Genomic DNA, 25205 nt, shown 5'->3' with positions numbered 1-25205 from the left:
TTTGTTTTGTTTTGCGAGTGGCAATCATGATCTCTTTCACTCTCATCACTACATCTTCCAACTACCAGTATCAATGGATATGCAGTTACTGTCCCAAGCGTTATGTACAGTACAGTTACATGGGGTTCTTGACATATACTGCGTATATTAGATAAGCGTCTCCCAAGAAGGAAGATGTTTTTTTCAGTAGATAGAGAAGTGCCATATGGTTATTTATTTAGCATTTTCTCTTAAAGGACGACTTCACCCATTTTCAATCTCTATCTTCATATAATTGGTCCTCACTACTGCTCATGATAAAATGGTAAAACAAAAAAAACTCACTTTGTCTCTTAGGAGGGCTGTGGACAGTTCAGAAACCCGTCTACCAGTGACATCATCGTTAGGCAGATAATTCCTATTAGCTTGGATTCCCCGTCGATGATGTTTGATTGAATACTTTAACAGTTTACAAAGAAAGGCACAGTGGCACAGATTTATACAAAAGAAGATAACACTGGTAGGCGGGTTTCTGAACTGTCCACAGCTATCCTGTGATACACAGACCAAGTAGGAAAAAATTGTACCATAGTCCAATTTCCATTACGGCTTATAGACTAGTCCAGAGCATTAGTGAGGACCAATGATATGAAGATAGGTTGAAAATGGGTGAAGTGGTCCTTCAACAATTACACTACCGGCAATAAAATGTCACACGTTTAGGCACTGAACTTAATCAGCAACGTGAGAGGCTCTCCTTCCTTCTTGGTGAGGATAGACTGCAGCATGCCTGTGGGAGTGTAGAGATACCGTGACCCTTTAAAAAAGTTCTCAATCAATCCCCGGTCAATTTTGTCGCATTTCCCAATTGCAGCATGGAAGTTGTTGCTGAGGACACCATAGATATTCGCCCCATCATTTTTCTTGCCAAAGAACAAGAAGAGAGCATAGCAGTCGCTGCCAATGGATGCACAGAAATCGACCATCCTCTCACACATGGTTCTGTGGCTAGACACCAGCTGTGCCATATGCATGCTTTCTGTGCACATCTCTGGGGGACAGTCCTCATCAGCGCCCTCTCTGTTGTCCGGGAGGTGCAGTACCTGGACAGCTATCTGGATCCGGGGGTTCTTGCTATTTTTCTCCAGGACGGCCCATACCCAGTCAACCCCCAGGAGGATACGTTGCTGAGGAGTCATGGCTGTACAGTTGAAGATCTCCGTCAAGTTGAGTTTGACACTCTGAGAGATGTAGGTCATGAGAAAGATCTACGGAAATTAGAAAACAATACAACTATGAACATCAGGATTTCTTCTCAACATCAGGTGAACACATTTTGGCAAACCAGACATTTATGTTTTGTATTTGTTAATACACAGTGAGTATTTAAAAAAATAATTAATAATATAATTGTGAGGGCAGTAAAGACATTATTCTGTCGTCTCTGTGAGTGCAGTAAAGTGTAAAACGTTTGGAAAGGCCTTAAATACTCTTAATACCAAACAGGGCTGTGTTCTCTACCTGATCGAGCACCTCAGGGCCGGGGTGGAACTTGTCCTCTGGGTCCTTGAAGCCCAAGTACTCCTGGGTTCTGGAAGATGCAGTGGAGATGCAGTCACTGAACAGAGGGACGAGTTCATTGGGTTTGGATGGATTTGGCCGCCACAACGTGGAGAAGATGCTCGGTTGTGATGGGTCGTGAGCAAGTGGGGCTGGGGATGGGGATGGGGCTGGGGCAGGGGCAGGGGCAGGAGAGGGGGTGGAGGTGGAGTTGTTGAAGAGCCTGGAGAAACTAGAAGAGCTGCGTATGGAAGCGTTGAAAGAGGATAAAAACTTGGGGGGCTGGAAGCGTGGAGCAGAGGGCTTGCTCTTGAACAGGCCCATGATGTAGGGACAATAGGGTACAACAGGTCAGATGGTGGTCTCCCTAATACACTGGAAAAAATATAAATAAAAATATTTATTTCTAAACTGTCAAATTGAACACAATAATAATGCAATATCATCAGAATTTATTTTAAAGGGGTATTTCCCTTTAGAAGGACAGATCAGTCACCAGAACCAGGGACGTGTGTGTTCAATAAGTCTAACACCGTTTGAAATGGAATTTAAAGTTCAATGTGTTAATATAGGAGGGGGGCGTGTCTGATAAAAGGAATATAAAAATTCTAAATATTGAATCAAGCAACTTAAAAACTGTCTGGGATCCCTGTAAAGCCGGAGTAGACGTTAAAATGCCCCAGAATTTCAAAGTGAAATACCCCTTCAGTTTTGCATTTTCAAGAGCTGAATGAAAACACCTGCCATTGTAATGATCATGATTTTACTTGAATCGTGAATTTAAACCCAAATCACCAAGCAGTTCACACTCCTATTAACTTTCTGTTGTGGACAAATTCTAAGTGGAGGTAAATTATATGACCGTTTGATTCAGACAGTGTTTAGAACAACAAGTTAACATGAACTACAGCATTTATGAAGTGCTGAGATGAATTTGAAGTTAATAACATTACTCACCAGAATGGGTCTTGATGTAGAACTGCCTGCTCTCCTCTCCTGTAGTGATGTGAAGCTTAGTGGTTAGTCCACCGAAGTAACAGCACAACAGCAGCCTCAAATGTCTGACCTACTGTGATCATGAGGAGGATCTGGGGTCGAGTTCCTAATCACTAGTCTTAGCATTGGTGGGGTGTAAGTAGCAAAAAGTTGAGTAAGTCAACAAAAGAAAAAGGACTAATCTTACCAGTTAGTTGGGAGTAGCAGCATCTAGACACGGAAGAGCCTGAAGGGTGTAATGGGCAAACAAACCACAAAACTGTACCTTCTCAAAGCAGCCACAAATAAGGACATGTAGTGTGGGTGAGGCACTACAACCGTTTATTTATGGAGATTAAAGATCACATTTATCCCATATTTTGTCTCAAATAATAGTAACACTGTATATATGCAAGTAGTGGAAAACATCAACATTACTGGATTATTGCATAGGGAAATGACAAAGCATTCAAAATATGCCTTGTGTTAATTGTTGTAGAAAAGACGATGTGATCATTTATTATGATCATAATAACAGTCAGCATTACAGTATGTGCTTTGTCCTACACCAATGCAATTTCTAAGGGGATTTCTCACTACAGTATCTCTATAGTAATATGAGGTATAAGTGGCTAACAAAAGTGTCTGGAAGAGGCTTCACACTGTAGTGTAAGATTGTAGCCTTGAGGTACAGGTATGAGGCAGGTTGCTATTAGTCTCTGGGGTTGATTGACAGGCTTTACTGAGGCAAAACAGTCCCATCAGACCAGTGCCGTCTGAGCCCGCCTCATCTCCTTCTGCATCTCATCTCTGTCGAGGAGGTACTGGAAGCAAAGCATCATGGGAGTAGGCCAGGGGTTAGAGAGCTTGCAGACATATGGTGAAGTTGTCCTTTGCCACAGAGCTGAGATCAGTTTTGGTCGGATAGGGGTTGTTATGCCAATTAATGCCAAGGGCAACCTCACAGAGCAATACATTATTCTGTCATTATTTATTGGCAGTTAGATCACTTCATAACAGCAGCTCGCCAGCTTGATCCCAAGGATAAAAAGCATCTTGTTTTATTACATGGAAACAGCACACCAAGAATGAGGACCAGTAATTGCAGAGATGCTAGACTTACATTTGTATTTACTTAAAATGCATTACAATATAATTTGAGTTTTTTTTGTTTAACAAAAATATATCACATATTAAATATGTATTTATTCCACACTCTTATACAGCATAAGGTTTGTTCTCCAACAAGCAATCATTTTGGACATTTGTTGAGAACCACTACTTTGGGGTATGTCAAAGAGGAGGATTTACACGTTTATTATGTAAAGGCTGTAATGTAGGTGCTGTTGCTAAGATTACTTCAACTAGAATTAAGGGTGATTCTCTCAATTAAGAGGATGCCTAAATAAGTAGCCTATGGCTACATCTATACCTAATGACTGCATTATGAATGAATGTGCACTATTTTACTATTTAAGTTGAGATCATGTACAACTGTGATCTTGCTAGATCTGATATTCTAGGTGTATTATGCACTCACTGTGAGCTTGTTGATGCCTTCAGACAGTGCTTCTATCTTTAAATTGGTACCCTCTGTTATCTCCATCTGTAACAAACACATTAAATCATGAAGTCACTACATTTACTGGTGACAAGAATATGTACAAGTAATCAAATGACATTATGGCAGATAAAGTGCTCAGATGAAAGTTTTTAAGATTGATGGCTCAATAACAATAAGTGGAATCTGCATTTATCTAATTATGCAAAACAATTGGGAAGGATTAGTACTGCACCTGAATGAGGAGCGTTGTTTAAATAAACATTGTTCAAATAAAGAAAATATAGTCAATGCTTCAAGCAGGTGCATGTTGTTGCTAAACTGGATACATATTCTTGCTAGCATATCATATGACTAATATATGTTTTCTTTTTTGCTTGCGAGTTAATTTTGTCAAGCTACAGCATAAATTATCTTTTCATGTTTGCTCCCACAGTGTTACCATAACGTTTGGTATCAGCCATCTCAGATAGACAGCCATCTTGGTGCTAATGGATCAGCTGGAGGGAGGACAGGCCAACTGCTTTGATTAACTGCCACAATGATGTTGAGATGAATGAATGAATGTTTATTTCGAACATTAAAATACAATAAAACACAACAATAATGCACAACAATAATGCATTAGATGACGATGAAGTTAACAGGTTAGTGGTTGATGAAGGTTATGGTAGCATGCTGATGGCCTTGTTGCTGGGTTTATCCACAATTATTTTAAGAGGGGAAAAAGGCAGACCAAAATACAACTAAGGGCCGATATTAAAGTAGACAAGTTCATTCAGCTGGACTTGAAACAAACCCTATGGCCAACTTATCCTGTAGCAAAATAAAACATCACATCTTAAGATGACAGCTGAATACAATACACACATGCTGTGTTTAATCATGGTTTTGATCAGTGTTAACTTAGAGTTCAATAATACTGTGTATTTATGATTTAGAAGGAAAGAAACAACATTACACGCTTATGTTTATTTATTTTTTATTAAACCATTTGGATAAATCTGTTTACATTTACATGACCACAAAGGAGCTTCTTTTCCTGAAGCAGTATTTTTACTATAAAAATACTATAACAGTCAAATATGAAAATAGTACAAAATTGCCAAATGTACTAAAACACAATTTCAGTATCTGCTCAGCTGATTAACGGCATTAATATTAAATATAATCCCTCTATAATATTGTGCAAATATTGCACAAGTTCTCATCAATCATCTGACAAATGGTTTCCTCATTTAAACCATTTAGGACACTTAAAAGTTTAAAAATGATTATCCTACACACACATACACACAAAACATAATGTACCAGAGGTGTATAAATGTTGACACTGACTGTACTGTAGTGTAATCCACATATGTAATACAGGAGGTGATGTCACAATGAACTGATATGTGTACAGTTGCAGTCCAGTTCTCCTCTGGTCTGTCATTTGGAGTTAGATCATGGCACAGCTGAAGGGTGGAGGACATGACGGTGGGTCGGAGAGATATTTCACCAGAGGTGAAATAAATATCTTTCTCCCAACATTTTCAAGTACTTGAGGCAAGTTAGTCAACACCATTAATCACTTCATGGCAGGGAGGCTATTTCTCTGAAATAGCCAGGGTAGCTTATCAACAGACCTTTCATATATCTTAGATAATAAGGAATGGGGGTGCATGAGTTTGAGAGGGCCTGGGGATTATGGGCTGCAAGCAAAGGAAGCGCAATAGTATAAAAGTGATAACCCGTTCAATCCGGGAACGTATTTCTTTGGGCTATTCAAAAATAGCACCGAGTGCCGCGCTACAAGCTTGTAGATCTGCTATTTTTTACATTTTTTGTGCAAATCTTGAAACATATATTTTTTAAGCGAACATTTATAGTATATTTTGTCCCAGGGACCCCCTAGAAGCAAAGATTTGAGTTACAAATGTTCGCTTTAAAATATATATATTCAAAGATTTTTCAAAAATAGCAGATCTACAAGCTCACAGCACGGCACTCGGTGCAGCGCTATGAGCTTGTATATCTGCTATTTTTGAGTGGTGCCGAAGGCAACCACTCCTATACGTGGCTGTGTCTGTGTGTCCGTATGTATGTATGTATGTATGTCTGTATGTCCGTGTGTCCACCAAGCTAACATTGGTCAAGCATCACGTGACACGTGACAATATGTTGAAAGGGTGTGCTTTGATTGGCTAGCGAGACGCATGACGAAATAGAGCCCTATAAATAGGTGTGTCACTTTGAAACATTGTTTACATGTTTCAAAGTGACATCAGTGCCATCAGCCAAGCTAACATTGGACATGTTAGCTTGGCTGATTGAACATGTTAGCCAAGCTAAGCAAGGCACCACTCACTTCACACAGGGTGTGATTTTTTAATATCCAAAGAAATGTAAAATGACAGAGATGCATCCCCGGATTGAATGGGGGATAGGTGAGTGGAAGCGTGACAGCGCAGATTCCATGGTGTTGTCATTGTTTTTGCCATGTTGTTCATGGCTGTCGTCATGGCACTGCCATGGAGACGGATCACATGTCGTCAAGCCCCACCTGGTCCCTGTCGCGGTCGGGCTCCCGGTCGAGGATGGGGCTCAGGCCCCTAAAGCCTGCGTAGGGCCGCGTCTGTGAGCCGTTCACCACGGACTGACCCGATGACGACTGAGGCGGGGACGAGGACGCCTCCATGGGACAGATGTAATCCGGTGAGTCGTCCGAACGCCTCCTCCTGAGGTGGGTTAAGTTAGAGAAGCCCAACTTCTTTGGCTGCAGTCAGATGAAATATGGAAAACAATAAAAGGATGAATGATTAATCCGATCACTTCTACCAGCGTAAAAAAAAAGGAATGCTATGAAGGCCCTTCCTGTTCTTGCTGCTACAATTGTTTTGGGGGATTAACACATTCACTGCCAGGTACTATGCATCCGCTTCATCCACTGGTTACCAGGTTTTTTACCATGACGATCTTTGGAGAGCCGCTGAAGCCACGACGTGCATTCGGATGTAAACAAAAAGTGTCTGGTGGGTGGGGGAGGGTCTCGTCTATCCACTGGAACAAAAACTGTTTTACCGCATTCGGCCATTTGGTTGCTATCGGCCCTTGAAAATGGCTTGTTTTCACACAAAAAAAAAAAAAACGAGCTAGAAGTGTATTTCTACTAATCCTAATATAGGAATGGACGGAAATTACGTTTTTTGGGATGACGTCACATCCGTCCATTCCTTCTATCAGCGTTGAGGGATCATTCCTAAATTGCGTTAGATTATCATTATAATTTTTTGAATGGACAAAGATCTACGTCAATGGCGGTCAACTGTTGGATCTGAAAGGACGTAGATCTACGTTCTTGCCAGGGAATGTGTTAATTGTTTAATTGAAAAAGTTACACGGTATGATTTTAACAGTAACTAAACACTAAACACAAACGACACACGCTTACAATAATATATTTTTGTGGTAATTATCCGTTCTTGAAACTGTACATACACAGTATCGTTACAAGAACACACAGTAAGCATAGTATACATATTTGCCAGTGGTCATCGCTTGCACGGCATGTGAGTCATGTTTCAACGTGGATTAATTTTTCTCATGAACAGATGACAGCATACAGAGGGACTTGAGGCTAAAGGCTGTAGTGTGTGGATGCTTGCTGAGTCTTACAGCTGTGAGGAGGAGCAGCGTCAGTCCGGTTTCGTCTCATTCAGGAGCTTATAGGCAGATATGCAAGGCTCAGGGCTTACTGAGCTGACACACCAAGGTTTCACCAAGGATTAAGGTGCATTCATTCAGGGATGGAGGAAGTGAGAAAAATGTCGAGAGTATGTGTGTGTGCATGGTCTTCTTATGACACGTGGTACTGTGTATCATGTTGCCATATGAATTTCCCTTTCTTCTAGCATGACCATAAATGCTGCATTTGCATGTATCTGCCTTTGGCTGCATGTCCAGATTTTAGTGCTTCGTGCATGAATCAGTTGTTTTTATTTATTTATCTAACAGCTTACCCTGACTTTAGCAGTAATGTTGAGTGGAGTGTAACCGGCTGCCTCTGTGTATTCCCTCTTCTCCTGCTGGGCCTGGGGTCCCACCAGACTGCCAAAGTTGGTGGCCAGGTGGCGTCTCAGCAGGGTCTTCTGCGGAGGAATGTTCAGGAGCATGGCCAGCGTGTCCGAGTTGAACCGTGGCTCCAGAATCTACAGGGACAGACATGAAAGTATCTGTGTAAACCAGGGACCATTTTAACAAGGGTTTGCTGTGCTTTTATAGGTGCTACGAGACAATGGTCTATATTTACTACAGCGCTGCACCAGAGGCAGTGGTGGAAACTCAGTAACTCAGTACAATTACTCAAGTACTGTACTTTACTTGATTATTTCCATTTTCAATACTTTATACTCCCACGACAGTGAACAGAGAGAAAGGAAGGGTGGGAGAGAGAAGGGGGATGACATGCAGTAGAGAGAGAGAGCCTCAGGTCGGATTCGAACCCGGGCCAGCTACAGAAAGGACTATAGCCTTTTTTATGTGGTCGTATTCCTGCGCTCTTGGTCGGTGAGTCACCGGGGCGCCCCAGCCGTCTCCATTTTCATCATAATCAGTCTTATTAAAAACATGAGGTGATACTGAATTTTGGGGCCCTGACACTGATTTGCAGAAGGCTTTGTAAATATGTCCAAAGTATGCTTGAGTCAGATGGCAAAATGCACAGATTGGGAGAAAGAAAAGAGAGAGAGAGTTGTTGGTGTGTACTTACTATCAGCCCTCCATGCACACCACTGCCCCTCAGGTTAGGAGCATACTCTGCCAGGTCCACAGATCTTAACCACTCCATCACACGGTGATTTGACCACTGGACCACCTCACTGGGAGTGGTCTGGTTCTGTAACACACAGCCACACAAACACATATTACTATGTTATTTATTGTTGCCAAAGCACACCAAAGGGAATATAAAAATCTCAAGGCACACCTGTATATATCCGTGCAAAAATAGCCTCTTATCACTCTGTAAACGTTTATTTTAATTTAATGCCAAATAAAAAGGTTAGTAACCACTCAAGCACTATTTCGTACTTCAATTTCACACAAAAAAAGTGGAATTAGCCAATCTACAAGCTCACAATGTGTCGCATTGTGAGCTTGAAGAGCTGATATTTTCACTATTTTAGAAAAGTTTTGGGAAACAAACAAAGTTTTTGCTTATAATGACCCAAAGTAGGTACGCCAGGTTGAAAGTGGTTCAAATATTTTGTTTTGGGTATAGAATTTGCCTCCTATAGTATATTACGATAATAATCCCTGCCCTAATCCGTAAACATGATCATACACACATGTACAGTACAGTTCAAGCTAGATGGAAGGTCCAAACTACAGTACATCCACATCTATTAACATCCACACCCACAAACACACCCATCCCTGACCTCAGTGCTGGGTCTGCGTTTGAGGCAGTTTGAGCTGAAATTGTTGACACGTAGAACATGAATGGCACACTTGATGCTGAGGTGGTGCAGCTGGCTGGTCACTTTAAGGAATAATAAGTCATTCTGAGAGAGAGAGAGAGAGAGAGCGAGAGAGAGAGAGAGAGAGAGAAAGAGAAGAGGGGCACATGTCACTGCAGGTTATTTACATTGTATAAAGATTTGGGTTCACTTTGAAGGAATCCAATTTTTTGTATCACTAAATACTGTATGTGTCAATATGTGCTTCAATATTACTCTGTGACTGTGTTGAAACATAAGCACATTAGAGACCAAAGAGCTGAACAGCTACATTGGCCCCAGCAGCAGTTGTACCACATGAAGCCACTTACCACAGTCAGGTACTGCATCATCTGTCCATCCACCCGCCCCTCATTGAACTGGTCTTTATACTGAGGTAGTCCAATGTCATCTAGCCAGCCTTGGAACACATGAGATTTTATAAGCTTTAATTTACTTTATTTACTTACTTCATAGAGAAGTTCATAGCCCATGTTCAATTCAGTTCATTTTATTGGCATTGTGTATAACAAGTACACACAACGAAAGTAAAAAGTATCAGCAGGGGACAGTACAACACATATGACAAGTAAAAACAGTAAAGAATCCCCTCCACAGACACAATAAATATAATGCATATTTCAGGCCATATTGTAGCCGTTTGACAAATACCAGTGGTCAGTTACTGTAACTGTCCAATAATTGATAAACAAACAGTTTGACAGTTCATTCCAATCCAGTAGGGCCTGTCGGCAGTACGATATGCTTGCACTCCATATACATAGACTGATAATAAATAACAAAACAAAGTACTGTCCATGGAGACACCAAAGCCTCTACAACCAGCTCGCCGCCATCCCTATTTCCATGCCCCTAGGTGTGTGTGTGTGTGTGTGTGTGTGTGTGTGTGTGTGTGTGTGTGTGTGTGTGTGTGTGTGTGTGTGTGTGTGTGTGTGTGTGTGTGTGTGTGTGTGTGTGTGTGTGTGTCTGTGTGTGTGTGTGTGTGTGTGTGTGTGCGCACATACGTGTGACCCAGACATGGTCCAGCTCTGAGGACTTCTCAGCCTGCTTGGTGCTAAATGACTTGATGGCTAGCTGCAGCTTCTTCCTGTGGAGGGGGTTCTTCACTCCCATTTCCTGATGTGGAGAGACAGAGATAATGCTAACATCATCATTTCACATTTGTCATTTTGCATTTCACAGATGTGACATTTGTCGTTTGCCTCGCAGTTTCAGAGACAACTTTGGAACACTGCTGTAATGCCCTTGTCCCCTTGTCCAGCTGGATTATGCTATGTGTACTGTATGTATGTAGATATCTCTACATTTTGCCTATCTTTAACATGTTTCTCTTGACTGTTTGGTTTATTTTTCTCTTTGCTCTCCCCGTCCCCCACTTCTTTTCTTGTTCTCTTCCTGAAAACAATCAAAACGATGGAGCTTGCCCAAAAACGAATTTCACCCACTTTGTGATGTGACAATGGAGTAAATTCTGATCGTCATAGACTGAGAAATACTACACAGAGCTCACGGTATAACAAAGTGAAAAGGAGAGAACAAAAGCAAGCACAGCACAGCCATCATAATCAATCACGTAAATCAAATCATCATTAAGAGGAGAAGGCAAGACAAGGAATAGGACACAGCTGAAGGTGAAACTAAAGAGGAGAGACGGGTGTTACTGATTATAGAGGCAGACAGGAACAAAGACAGACAGGTAGAACCAAAAGATTAATTGATGCGCTCAATGGTAGATTATTTTGTCAGCAGCATTAGTGGTCTGTCTGTCTGTCTGTCTGTCTGTCTGTCTGTCTGTCTGTCTGTGTGTGTGTGATGGGAATTTAGACCTTTTTTGATAACGTTTAACCTTTGGACTGTGGGCAGTTAACCGCGGTTAACTGTCTATGTCGTAATATCAATAAATAAAGTTGCAGTCCTATGTGTGGGCAGTTCAAATAGGACATAAAGCAATGTACAATGCATCTTCAATGCATCTTCTTCTCTTCAATTTTTTTTTTCTTTATTAGGTATTGAAAAATATTGTATGAGGAACAATTATAGATTATATCCAAGTTATTTATTCCATTAATATTCTGCTAATATTTTTATATGACTTAATTTCGGTTAATTTAGGTTAAAGGGATTCTAGGCAAGTTCAGAGATCAAAAAAAGAAAAAAAAATGTTGTCAAACAACGCCCCCCCCCCCCTCCTCCTCCTCAGCAGTTCGTTTCCCTGACCACCAGGGGGTGACGGGCCATGCCCCTGCCTGTTCTCTGAATTTTCATTTTTAAATAGGATCTGTAATGATAAATTGACCACATATATGAAGTTAAACAACTAAATTCTAGCCAAACGACATCTTAAAAGTAAATTCCGTGCCTCAAAACAGAAGTTTGAGAGCGTTTTAAAACCGAAAGTAAAAAGTAAAAACAGCGCAGCAGGAAACAATGGCGGCTATATAAACTGCTCAAAAAAAGTTCGGAAACTTAACTTCGGTCAATTATATCTCCACTTTAATAAAACCAATTGGTATTGTGTTTTATATCATTTTTATCGTTGATTAGTCACCTTTACAAGGAGGTACAGCTTGTAAGGATCGGGCATTCGTGGAATGAGCAACACAGCTAAACGTGTGGGTAGCGCCTCCAAAAAATGTGCCAAAATCACCCAATATGCTTCTGTTGGTAATCACTCTTGTTTTGAGCAACCTGCCAGCACACACCTGCTGAGAGGTGTGTGCCAGTAGTCACAGGTGTGTGACTGCCTCACAGGTGAGTGACTGGCACCTGAACATGGGTTTTGCAACTTTGTTAAGTTGGAGTGTGTATGCTCCAAGCAGCAACACTGCCCCCATAAAAAGATGCCACGTTTGTCCCTTCAGGATGAGGCCTGTGCAATAGGGCAAGTGAATCAAAGTGACAGCATTATTTGGTGTCAGCCCAGGAACCATTTGCAAACTTAGGACCAAGTTATGTGAGACTGGTGAAGTCAACAAGGAAGACAACAACCCAAGACCCCTTGCTTAACTGAGGAACCATAGATGTACAGGCCAGATTTGCACAACGGAACCAAAGACAGACGTCAAAGTTGCAGGACCCATGCTCAGGTGCCAGTCACACCTGTGACTGGCACACACCTGCCTGCAAATGGTACCAGGGCTGACATCAAATAATGCGTAATCTGCGTAACAGAACATCAGCTTCACTTGCCCTATTGCACGGGCCTTATCCTGAAGGGACAAACGTGGCATCTTTCCATGGGGGCAGTGTTGCTGCTTGGAGCATACACACTCCAACTCAACAAAGTTGGAGAACCCATGTTCAGGTGCCAGTCACTCACCTGTGAGGCAGTCACACACCTGTGACTACTGGCACACACCTCTCAGCAGGTGTGTGCTGGCAGGTTGCTCAAAACAAGAGCAGCATAACAGAAGCATATTGGGTGATTTTGGCAAATTTTTTGGAGGCGCTACCCACACGTTTAGCTGTGTTGCTCATTACACGAATGCCCGATCCTTACAAGCTGTACCTCCTTGTAAAGGTGACTAATCAACGATAAAAATGATATAAAACACAATACCAATTGGTATTATTAAAGGGGAGATATAATTGGCCGAAGTTAAGTTTCCGAACTTTTTTTGAGCAGTTTATATATATATATATATATATATTTTTTAATCCCTTTAAGTCCTATACGGTTAGTAACACACATTTCTGTTAACTGGTAACCTGTGTGTGTGTGTGTGTGTGTGTGTGTGTGTGTGTGTGTGTGTGTGTGTGTGTGTGTGTGTGTGTGTGTGTGTGTGTGTGTGTGTGTGTGTGTGTGTGTGTGTACCTTCTCTAGGTCTTGTGGGGTGGAAGACAGTAGAGTTTGACCACTGGTGATCCAGTGACGAGCAAGGATTCCATATTGACCGACACCAATCTCCTCCAGCCAATCACACACCTGCTCAGTTGTCCACTTTGAAAAGGGAGTCTTCAGGTCCCTGAACAGGAAAACATAAGAATATGTTTCACGGAAGTTCACGCAATAAAGCATATTCTAAAGCAAAGGTTGTGTGTGTGTGTGTGTGTGTGTGTGTGTGTGTGTGTGTGTGTGTGCCTGCCCTGTGTGTGTGTGTGTGGGTGCCCGCGTGTGCATGTGTCCCCATACCGTGTGTTTGCTTTCCGTGTCAGCCGTGGTCCAGCAGTGGCTCTGAAGCCTCCCCTCTTGAACTCTCCCATCTCTGGATCATCAACCTGAACAGGACTACCTGACTGACTACGACGGATTCTAGAAGTGGAGAGAGAATGATGAGTGTGTTTTCTTTTATTTTGTTTGTGTTACTGTATACTGAGGGCCGATGCCACTGCAGACACACAGTCCAAATCGTGTCTATACAAGGTTTTTCACACTGTAGATTAATATGTATTTGTCCACAGACCTACATCTGAAAATATTTTGTGTCAGGGACCCTCGTACCAGATTTGTGTTGTTAAAATGTAAAAAAAAACATTCAAAACTTTGTCTGAAAATATCAGATCTACAAGCTCACAACGCGCCGCATCGCAATGCGTTGTGAGCTTGTAGATCGGCTAGTTTCAAATATCCAATGCATAATAGTTTTAAAGTGCTCAAGTGGCCAATAGTCGCTTCTTTTGGGCTTGTTTTCATAGACCTGGTTGCTTATTTCTCTCGCAAAATCTGGGGTACGTGTGTGTGTGTACGTGCGTGCCTGCATGGTCTTCAACACTTACTTCCCCCAGAGTTTTTTGATGCCCCTGTGGCTCTTCTTGTTTTCAGGGGAGATGGGAGACTGCTGACCCGAGTCTACTCCAGAGGACAGAGGGGACAGGTCTGACAGAATGGATTCCTCCAGTCTCTCTGGATGCCCTAGACAGGACAGAGGCAGAGCAACAGCAAACTGGATCAGATGAGTATACAAAGTAATACAACTAAAAGGTTTCAATTGATCGTCTTTAATCCAATAGCCATTCAGGTAATGATCACCTTGGATCGTTTCATTCTGCTTAATCACTTAACCATAAAATTCTTCCGAATTATTTCAAAAATAGCAAAAATAAATAAATAATAATGACACCAGGGTTGATGTGGTTAATATCCCCACAGCCCTTCATTGCAACAGTATTTTGTGGCCTTAAGATTTAGATTTAAGTGGGGGAGCAGAATCACATAAGGGAGAGCAACCCACTGGGCCATGGGTATTTAATTTATATCTCTCTCAAAGGGGAATCCCACAACAGCGCGGCTTGTAACAAAAGCTAGAGGTTATGTGTTATATTCATGCAGAGATAACCCATTTCACTGAGGTCAGCTACAACAATTGTGTGGGAACAGAGTGCATATTGATGCTGTAACATACTGTAGTACCCACCATCATAGAGGTCATGTTTTCCAGGAGATCCTGTGGCAGAGGAGATTAGCAAAGCAAAGACGAATGGGTAAGAAGCAGAAGCGGGCATTAGTCATAGCCTCATTAATAAACCTCAAAACCTCTCTACGAATACATGTAGTGTTAAGTAGCAGCATGCAAATTCACAAGCCACATTTAAGGAGAAGATAAAAGCTGCAACACGGGGAGCTCCAACGGTAGGGAATTTATCCCCAAAACCAAAAGTCACTTTTATTTAGCAAGTCACATTTCATCAGGCTTTAGGCTTGGCTTGGTCTTTATCAGACTTGAAAGGTCACTTTTGGTGCTAAGATTAATTCTCTACAGTGGAAAGTGTGTAGAGTTTCCCTTTTCAATTAATAGATGAAAATATCTTAGCATGAAATGGCCTCTCTTTGTAAAAGAGATTGTGTTTGAGAAAAGATGTTCTATTGTTTTGCCTATTTATACACCATCATAAAGTAGAAGATCTACAAGCTCACAAAGCGTCACAGCAGCTATTTTGGGCGTGGGCAGTATAAATCAAGAATGTTGGCCTGTAGAACGTTCCTTTTCAGTAAAAGCCTGCTACACACTTAGTAAAATTGTAGAGAGGGCTGTAAATTCTGTACACATTGGACGTCTAAGCCAGTTGAACAGTGCATATCCCTGAGCGTGCACTTCGCCCTCAAACAACACTGATGACTCTGATGCTTTAAGCTCTGTGTGTATGAATGGGTGTGACTGTGCATGTGCGCTAGTGTGTGTGTGGTAGTAAGAGAATGCTGATGTGAGGGATTATCTTGAACAACTCTCTGAGTCACAGAGGTGACAACAGTAATAATCCTGGCAAGGGAGTTGCTTGATCCTCTTTTGAAAGTTGATAACTTGTGAGTCTCAAGTCACCTCTAAGCTTTCTTAGCACATAACCATTAGCCTACACCTCCAAACGCTTATTGGTTTTATCCAGAGAACCTTTCTCTGGATGGGCAGACATATAGTCTCTCAAGCCAGAACATCTCTTCCACAATCTTCGAATGCTAAAGACATTCTGTAATTCTGCAGGGTAAAAGTTGCTGGTTAAAAAGGAAGCTGTCATATGCTCTTGAGACCGGAAGAGTATTCGACCGGTGATGCCGCGGCGTTCACGAAAATGTATTTTAAAATGATCTTTAAAACATATTTTTGAATGTCCATTTCTGCAAAGCAGTTAGCTAGATAGGCTTAGACTAATTTGGTTTCCAGTAGGAGTTACTTAATATTTACGCGACTGCAAAGGTGAAACGGAAGTGGGGAAATTACGTGACATGCACTTTATTTTCTACTCATTCCGAAGCAACAACTATCATAATTGTGGGAGCCAACACGTCTGTCTTGAGCAGCAATTCTCAAACCTTTCTTTTCAAGGACCCCCAGTTTACTATGCATTAGCTCCACGGACCCCCCATAACTCTGAGAGTGTACAAGTGGAACCAAATGGAGCCATTTGGTTCCACTTGTACACTCTCAGAGTTGCCAGTCATTTAGCTGGGGACCCACTGGAACCCCTTCAAGGACCCCTGGGGGTCCCCGTACCCCACTTTGAGAACCACTGGTATTAAGAGACTGGCAGACATGCAATCTGATAGATCAAACCTTTTTTTTGTTTTTGTTTGTAAGATAACTTTACAAACAATACAATTATTAATTATTTGAAACAGGTATGAACAAAAGATTGCAGTGACATCACTAGCATATCAATTCAACTCCCTCCTTAAGTCTTTCCATATACTGTAATTATACAGTACCTAAGGCTGGAGCACTGGCACTCCTGCAGCGAACTTCAGCCAGAACACAGACAGAGAAAGCGCAATGCAGCAGCAGAGGAGTGGAAAGAGAAAGAGTTGAGCATAGGAAAAGAAGCAATCATAGTTACGTTAGTAGAGGAAAAGATTAATCACCAAGAGTTTGTTGCATTTTGCGTTGGGACTTATTTTTTGAGATAAAGTTGTTCTCGGATTAAAATGAAAGTTGGCAAGAAGCAGGGATGTGTCAACTCACTTTAAAATCCTCAAGAATATGTTATGAATAAAGACAAATATTAACATATATAATATTTTGATTCGGGATACCTGGAATGATTTACTTCCCCTTCCTTTATTTCTCAGTGTTAATTTTTGCACTAGCTCCTTGGAAACAGATTTGGATTATTAGAATGACATGTTCATATCAAATGCTTCTTCTAACATCATACTAGCTTGTGTGTTCACAGATAGCGGTGCCCAACAGTTAAATACTATAAACTAAAATGTGAACAGTGGTTAACCACAGCTTGCCCAATTCAAAAATGTTGCCCATAATGATATGCCCAAAATAGGCACGCCAAGGTAAAAGTTGTTAATAAAGCAGAACGAAAAAATAATTCCCTGTGTCTGAAGAAGAAAGTTAATTGACTAAAGTTCAAAATGTATAGATCTTTGATTAAGGGTGCTTCTCAACGTTTTCTGGATCAGGGTCTACTTGAAAATCTCAAAAGTGTTCACAGTCCACCCATCTGACCACTGAACACGGCAGCCGAATGTCGAGCATGTTTATTTTAACCTATTCAATCCGGGAACGCATACTGTGTCATTTTAGATTTTTTTTAAACTATAACTATGTATTATGTTTTTGAATCTTTGAATATATATGTTTTTTTAAAGCAAACATTTTTAACTCAAATCTTTGCTTCTACATTCTTCTACATCCATTCTACAAATATCTTCTAAATCCTTTTTTTTTAAACTTATGTTGCTGTAATATCAGTGGTTCTCAAACTTTTTTCATGTCAAGGACCACCCAAAACGCTATGTATTTGTCCGCTGACCCACCCCCATCTCAAGAAATTTTGTTCCAGGGACCCGCCCAGAAGCAAAGTTTGAGTTAAAAATGTATATATATATATATATTCAAAGATTTGCACACATTTTCACAATTTTTTTTTCAGATCTACAAGCTCATAGCGCGAGACTCCGCGCTATGAGCTTGTAGAGCTACTATTTTTGAATAGCCAAAGAAATCTAAAGTCACACAGATGCGTTCCCGGATTGAATGGGTTAATGATCAATCAATCGATTGCATTCCGTCTTGGATCAATGGGACTAACATAGTACACTCTTAAGTTTCTACTTATCGGTATCACACAACGAAAGCTAATTTTTCAAGGCTTTGGTGTAGACACTCACTGAGGCTGTAGTCGTTGTCGTTGCTGTGGACAGGGGAGAGGTGAACAGGGGACGAGTACTCTCCCTCTCCGTCTCCATTCTGCTCCATCCTCAGCTCTCCTCGCTTACGCAGCTTCCCTGGCAGAGTTTGGTACTTGTTCAGCTCCATGGGACGATTCTGAGAAGCAAAAACCAGTGTAATGTGAGTGCCAATTAATCTACAGGCAAAACTTTAGAAACTTTCTTTCACAACATTAAATCCATCTGATAATTCATGTAACACACATCGTTTGTGGTCCTTCATACATTTTAGGCACAGTATGACAAGACAAAGCCAATTCAAGAGCAGGGTTCTGTTCTGTTTGATCCTTGTTCTGCCGTATAACTTATGTCTAAGAATAGGTTGATCTTGTGTCCTTTTGAAGGGTGACTATCTTAATGATCTTGGTATTTGCAAAAGCATCAGAGTCAACAGTGATCTGAAAAGACTGAGAGGAAAAAGGCCAGCAGAGAGGATTGGCTGGGAGGCAGCTGTGATGCCTACTGCTGCTGACAACCTCTTCAGGTGGGGCATGACCCTGTGGGTGTGCGTTTCTGTCTGTGTGTGTGTGTGTGTGTGTGTGTGTGTGTGTGTGTGTGTGTGTGTGTGTGTGTGTGTGTGTGTGTGTGTGTGTGTGTGTGTGTGTGTGTGTGTGTGTGTGTGTGTGTGTGTGTGTGTGTGTGTGTGTGTGTGTGTGTGTGTGTGTTTCGTTATTGGTGGGTTAAGCTACAGTATGTGATGCAGCTGAAAAATACCTCTGTCCCCATGTCTGAGTCAGGCTCAAGGGACTGGAACTCTACAGCCTATAGCAGACACCAGCACAGGAGATAGAAAGCACACACACACACACACACACACACACACACACACACACACACACACACATCCATATGCACACGCACCCGACACCGTACATAAACATACATAAACCCAAACAAACAAAGTTAGTTAAAAAGCATGTTACCAATCATACAACTTCCTTTCAAGAAAATGAGGGAGTGAAAAGTTAGCATTATCGTTTCTTTTTTTCCAGTTAGTATTATAAGCAGTAAAAGCAGGCATAGCTGTATTAATTGAGGAAGGTTAGATTAGCTTGAATACTTGTAACAAAGACCAAACCAATAGCAGAACCTTCTTTTCAAAAACAATTGATTTGATTAAAATACAGAAACAACAACCTTTGGTAAGGATCCACTCTGCAACTCTTCAAGACTGCTGGATAGCAGTCGCTGTCGATTCCTGGACAAAAACAACAACCAAAACATTTGTAATTACTGTACATGGATGGAAAGATTTACAAAGATACAATGTCCTTTGGCACACATACAGTTATGCCTGTCATAAAAACTTTGATAGTGCCATTACATTATGTGTCATACTGTATACACTCCTATACACTTGGCCAATGGTCATTTCCATCATATGAGCGAATATATTGAGTAGCAATTACCACCATAACATGTCTATACAGTAATGCGCACATTTGCATGCGGGCACACACACACACACACACACACACACACACACACACACACACACACACTATTGAATTCTACGTACCATGCTCCATTAAGGAAGTTAGCATCTCCTGCAGGAACCAACGATGAGTCCATGGAGTTCTGTATGCTGCGGAAACTGGCAGACACAAGATGTTAAATAACATTTTGCGAGTGAGTGAGTGAGTGAGTGAGTGAGTGAGTGAGAGAGTGAGTGAGTGTGTGTGTGTGTGCGTGTGTGTAGTCTCGCATAGCGATCAGAGATCTCAGCCTATTGGTACATCTGGTGATATCTAAATTCAGTGAATGGGCTCTAACTGGATGTAAACAATTTGGGAATGTAAGAAAAGAAAGAAAAACGGACCAATACAAAGACTTTAGGGTGGTCCTTCATATGGGATCTTATCAGGATTGGTTTTCAAAGCAGCTGTTTTTTGTTGTTTGTTTTATATTTATACCTGGAGTCCAGTTCCCTCTGGAAGGAAGAAGGGGACACCAGCAGTGGAGATGATCCTCTAGATGATATCTAAGGAAGACAAAATATACTGTAGTATCACTTATTCACTGACAGCAAAACATTTCTTCAGGCAACTGGAGTGAAATGAACACTCAAGATTTTACTGTGCTAATGAAATAGAAGTACTTATCAAGCCTGTGTGTGTGTGTGTATGTGCATGTATTAACGTACCTCTGACCTTAGAATGTCAGAATGTGCTTTGTGTGTGAGAGCTCTGAGCTTCAGACTGCCACTCAGCTCTTCTTCACTACTTCCTGGTGGGTACAACACATACAGTATAAGGTATAACACATATAGTATACAGCAGTGTGGTTGAGAACCACTGGTATACAGTACAACACCGATACAAGAAAACAGGGAGGGGAGAGTAGAAGGAAATAAATCCAAACAGAATCATATACAGAATTAAATTGAATTTTGGATGCTGGTCTGTTCAGTCTTCTTCAGTAGTATAATGGGGGCAGAGACAGAGAGGATAGTCCCAAATGGACTAAATAGAACCGTACAGGTCCATATGCTTCCATTTGTACACTCTCTGAATTAAATTATCACTGAGAAATATTACTGTGTAAACATAATTGTATATAATATAACACACCATTTCCCTAACATAATTCTGTATGACACACACCAGAAAACTCAGTATAAACTCACACAAATCGTTACACATTATCTCTGGAGTCATTTGATCAAGATGTATCAGTCAGATTTTTCAGATTCCATTCGGCTATGACAGACAGCCGTCCAAAGTTTGCGGCCCCTGGGTAGGCAACCCGGCCTGGCGGAGACCTGCGCTACGAGGAGCGCACTTGTCTAGTTTATCCTGTGTGCACAACAGGTGTGCAGTCACACCCAGTCCAATTAGTTTGGTTTCATACACACCACTCAATAATACAATAGTCAGATATTGTACTGGATAATTCTTACCTTGTGTGAGTGCCATGACTTCCTTCATTTTTCTGTACTGGCCTAATAAATTGGTCAGCTCCTCTATATGTCGATCCTGTCATTTAACAAAACAAGTAATCTAATTAAATATATGTGTTTTTTCCACAGCAGAATCAGGGTAATTAAAACATAGAACTCAATTTGAAAATTGAGCAACATCATTGTTTCTCCACCAGTGGTCCATAAACTACTATGATCCATGGCATAATTACATTTGGTCCATGAGCAAATGTTTTAAATGTAAAAAAAAAAAAAAGAAATGTGTGGGGAAAAGGGCTGATATACATAATAAAAGATAGGCAATCTACAAACTCACAATGTGTCGTGCTGTAATGCGTTGTGAGCTTGTAGATCTGCTCATTTATTTGGTGTGTGACAGAAGTGCAACCAAGTATCGATAGTAATAGTTCACCAAAAATAAATTACTTCTTTTCTATCAATTACTCACCCCATGAAGCCTTGATTGCATGGAGATTCTTATGTTTTTGTCGTATTCCTGAGTTTTAAAATTCAATATTTGCTGCCACTGCTGTGGTAGTAGACCAATACAAAACTAGTAACTACAGTATATAAAATAATAATATAAACTCCAAAACACAAGAGTAATCACTGAGAGGCCTACTGATTATCCAGGTTCAAAGACAATGTTTTAAATATGGTATTGCTATTTTAAGATTGGTCTCCTATTAACTTCCAATTAGTCAAATATTGGATTATTGGCTCAGGAATGCGGCAAAAAACAACAACATCTCCCTGTATTCAAGGCTTCATGGGGTGAGTAATTGATAAAAACTAAATAATTTCAGTCTAAGAAAATTAAGATCATTCATGTTAAATATTAATAAAAAAATTATAATAATAGAAAAAAACGGTGTTATTCCTTCTTATTAACTAAATATGTTGTGGGGAGGTGGTTCTTGATGATTGTTTAAAATATGCAAGTGGTCCAGAGCTCAAAAAAGGTTGAGAACCACTGAGCTACATCATACAAAATATGGAATCTAAAATGTGTACCGAGTAGAGCACAAACACTGACCTTTTCATCATTTGACGCTAACAAAGATTCCATTCCCATCTTCAACCTGTGGAACTCTTGGTCTAAGAAACAGGAAGAAGTGTGTCATACAGATGCTTACTGCGTTCTATTCCTTCTTCTTCAGAGCATGCCTGATGTGAAGTGTGGACCGATACGACAGCCATGCTAATACAATGACCAAGCAAAACAAATGGACACTGACATCACAGCTGGCCATATGCCATTACCTGGGACCAATGTTGCTTCGTTTCAGACAATGGTTTTAACTGGTGGGATGCAGAACAATACCGCAGGTTTACTCTAGAGATGGGGTTTTACGCGAGGCATCATATCTTCATCACATGACACTGATTGACACACAAGATACTAACACACACCAGTACCAAATATTATTCAACATCCGTTCAAATACAGCAATGGTGCTTAGTCTTGTTTGTTGTAATGGTGACATCTAGACAGTAGTAAGTGTGCCCAAATGTCACACAAAAACTCAAAACTGATGGATAGATATTTAAAACAATAACTGAACAGCAGTGCCCATCAAAGACAATTGTATTTCACGCTTGCTGCACTGTTGCTGTTCCAACCTGCTAGACTAACTCTTTAGGAAATCAAATACATTTTATATACAGGGTTGGGTAAAAGCTACTTTGGCTACCAATGTAGCTAGAAGCATAAGCAAAGCCGGAAACAAGGGAAAATAGAGGATGAAATTTGCCAGCAAGTACATTTGAAAGGATGCTAAATATTATTTGCGCTTGGACCAAACTCAAACCAAACTCTCTGCTACACTTGTGGAAAACACCACTTTCCTGAATAATTGAAAGTGGCCACTCACTCACTCACTTTGTGTGTGTGACAGTGTGCACTTATTTTCATTCCAAAACCACACATGACTGTCATCCACAACGACATTCAATCATGCTCCCTATGCAATGTTGCTAGGTTACAATGTTCACAGGGTACTGGCCAAGTGGTTGAGAAACTATCAAGTTGACATTAAGAGGTGGTAGCAGGTCCAGGAAGGCCACACAGACACTTGGCAACAAATGCATGATTTGTGCTTGGAATTCCATGTCCAGTGGGGGGGGGGGGGATAAAATAAAACACACACACACACACACACACACACACACACAAAATAAGTTGGCAAGTGAACTACAGTAACATTAGACAAGAGTTTAGTTTGAAATCGGACGTAGAACCAGAGCACACTGTGCCTTACATTTGTCAAGCAGTTGCTTGATATAGACCTCCTCTACAGCAGAGGGCAGCAGAGAGTAAAGAACAAGTCAAAACAGAAGGATGTGTTAATTAGAGGTTAATTGGAGAACACTAGCATGTACCTCCCTCTCTTTCTCACACTCAAATGACTGTGTGTGCACACACACACACACACACACACACACACACACACACACACACACACACACACACACACACACACACACACACACACACACACACACACACACACACACACACACACACACACACACACACACACACACACACACACACACACACACACACACAGTGAACAGTCAGACTGTCAGGTGTGCATACCTCTCTCCGTGTCAGCTGGTGTGCAGCCTCTGGCCAGTAGCTGGTTCTGCAGACATTCTATCTCAGAATCCTTGGAGGACAGGAGCTGCTGGAGCTCTGAGATCTCTGCCTGTGGGGAGAGAATGAGCCAGCTTGTTTTATTGTCCTGCCAGTCAGTGGTTTACCTTAATGTACTACTTGGCAGTGAATGACCCCATTAACTTAAAACAATGGACATACACACCATTAACTTGAAAACAGTGGGCACGCACGCACGCACCTTTGAGTGTTTAGAGAAGCGCTATACTGTATAAGTAAGTTTGATGCTTTATTATTTTCTATCATTATTCCTTAGGGACAAAGGGAGAGGCTGACATGGAGAGGGTTTGCACTAAAAAAGGAGAGACGCACTCAGTCAGAGAACAGACGCTGATGAGAGACCACAACAACATATGGAGAAGAACTTAAGAACATAAAGCAACACTGGTGGTCAAAGACCCCTATAAAGATTCTATGGAGAAACAGACACCACGATGTAACATCTTGAATGGGAACCATGTGTGTGTGTGTGTGTGTGTGTGTGTGTGTGTGTGTGTGTGTCAGTGGAAACATGGGTACATTATGGGCAATGGGCGGGCTGAAACCTCTTATCTCCGTATTTTAATGTATTCACTCCGGGAACGCATCTGTATCATTTTAGATTTGAGCTTTAACCATTATTTTATACTTTGGCTATTCAAAAATAGCAGATATACAAGCTCATAGCGCGGCACTCTGTGCCTCGCTACGAGCTTGTAGATCTGCTATTTTTGAAAAATATTTTGTGCAAATCTTTGAATATATACATTTTAAAGGGAAAATGTGTAACTCAAATCTTTGCTTCTGGAGGTCCCTGGAACAAAACATTTTACAAATGTTGTCTTAAAAAATATATATTGAAAGATTTGAACACATTTTCACGATTTTTCAAAAATAGCAGATCTACAAGCTCATTGCGCTTGTGCAATGAGCTTGTATATCTGCTATTTTTGAATAGCCAAAGAAATCTAAAATGATAGAGATGCGTTCCCGGATTGAATGAGTTAACCTTTCATGTTTTTTTTGTAAATTAATGTCCCACTTTGTCATACTACAGAGTCACACAAAAGTAGCAAAAACAGCTGATCTACAAGCTCAAAAAGCGACACGTTTTGAGCTTGCAGGTCAGACATAATTGCTATTTCTTAATTTGAATCCTGAAAAGTAACGGTTTTGGACATCTGAGGATTCCACCCGACAGAAGCGAAATGCAAATGGCTTGAACAAAACAAACCCATGTGAGTGGTCTGCTAAATGTGCTGCTCAGTTTGCATGACAAATGTGTGTGTGTGTGTGTGTGTGTGTGTGTGTGTGTGTGTGTGTGTGTGTGTGTGTGTGTGTGTGTGTGTGTGTGTGTGTGTGTGTGTGTGCCGTACTGTACTGTATGTGAACCCCTGAGAGTGTAAAAATGTACACTCTCAGGGGTTACATTAACACGG

At 41.0% G+C, this 25205-nt stretch overlaps 2 protein-coding genes across 10 annotated transcripts in view; both read right to left on the bottom strand.

Annotated features, from left to right (window-relative positions):
* Positions 1 to 610: 610 nt before the first annotated feature.
* On the bottom strand, positions 611 to 2745 carry rep15 (RAB15 effector protein). Its single transcript, XM_084059916.1, has 3 exons — positions 2497 to 2745; positions 1501 to 1914; positions 611 to 1247 (listed from the first exon to the last, which is right to left on the bottom strand). The coding sequence occupies exons 2-3, from the start codon at positions 1861 to 1863 to the stop codon at positions 699 to 701; spliced, it is 912 nt and encodes a 303-aa protein (XP_083916042.1). The 5' UTR covers positions 1864 to 1914; positions 2497 to 2745; the 3' UTR covers positions 611 to 698.
* Positions 2746 to 5030: 2285 nt separating this feature from the next.
* The window catches only part of ppfibp2b (PPFIA binding protein 2b), a 78006-nt gene continuing 57831 nt past the window's right edge, over positions 5031 to 25205 (bottom strand). For 3 of the 9 annotated variants that reach the window (XM_084059730.1, XM_084059733.1, XM_084059732.1), the window contains 19 exons: positions 23710 to 23818; positions 22144 to 22205; positions 21087 to 21162; positions 20331 to 20413; positions 20101 to 20168; positions 19707 to 19781; positions 19325 to 19385; positions 18902 to 18949; positions 18128 to 18284; positions 14928 to 14957; positions 14290 to 14425; positions 13706 to 13825; positions 13388 to 13538; positions 10578 to 10689; positions 9885 to 9973; positions 9496 to 9618; positions 8826 to 8951; positions 8077 to 8265; positions 5032 to 6833 (listed from right to left, as the gene is read on the bottom strand). In XM_084059730.1, coding sequence (XP_083915856.1) covers positions 6600 to 6833; positions 8077 to 8265; positions 8826 to 8951; positions 9496 to 9618; positions 9885 to 9973; positions 10578 to 10689; positions 13388 to 13538; positions 13706 to 13825; positions 14290 to 14425; positions 14928 to 14957; positions 18128 to 18284; positions 18902 to 18949; positions 19325 to 19385; positions 19707 to 19781; positions 20101 to 20168; positions 20331 to 20413; positions 21087 to 21162; positions 22144 to 22205; positions 23710 to 23818 — 2049 coding nt within the window. In that variant the 3' untranslated portion in view covers positions 5032 to 6599. Of the gene's footprint in view, positions 6834 to 8076; positions 8266 to 8825; positions 8952 to 9495; positions 9619 to 9884; positions 9974 to 10577; positions 10690 to 13387; positions 13539 to 13705; positions 13826 to 14289; positions 14426 to 14927; positions 14958 to 18127; positions 18285 to 18901; positions 18950 to 19324; positions 19386 to 19706; positions 19782 to 20100; positions 20169 to 20330; positions 20414 to 21086; positions 21163 to 22143; positions 22206 to 23709; positions 23819 to 25205 lie in introns of all 9 variants that reach the window. The other 6 variants (XM_084059726.1, XM_084059731.1, XM_084059727.1 and 3 more) reach the window with 5 other exon arrangements.

Source organism: Gymnoscopelus microlampas, assembly GCF_963454915.1.
Source record: "Gymnoscopelus microlampas genome assembly, chromosome: 6".
Classification (NCBI taxonomy): domain Eukaryota; kingdom Metazoa; phylum Chordata; class Actinopteri; order Myctophiformes; family Myctophidae; genus Gymnoscopelus; species Gymnoscopelus microlampas.
Note: the sequence above shows the minus strand (reverse complement) of the source record. Positions and strands in the feature narration are given on the sequence as shown.

What these genes read in the sequence shown, in the direction of transcription:
- rep15 (XM_084059916.1), bottom strand. Translation starts at nt 1,863, where the DNA reads ATGGGCCTGTTCAAGAGCAAGCCCTCTGCTCCACGCTTCCAGCCCCCC. An exon ending in GCCCTGAGGTGCTCGATCAG is followed by an intron (nt 1,248 to 1,500) that starts GTAGAGAACACA and finishes TAATTTCCGTAG; the next exon opens with ATCTTTCTCATGACCTACAT.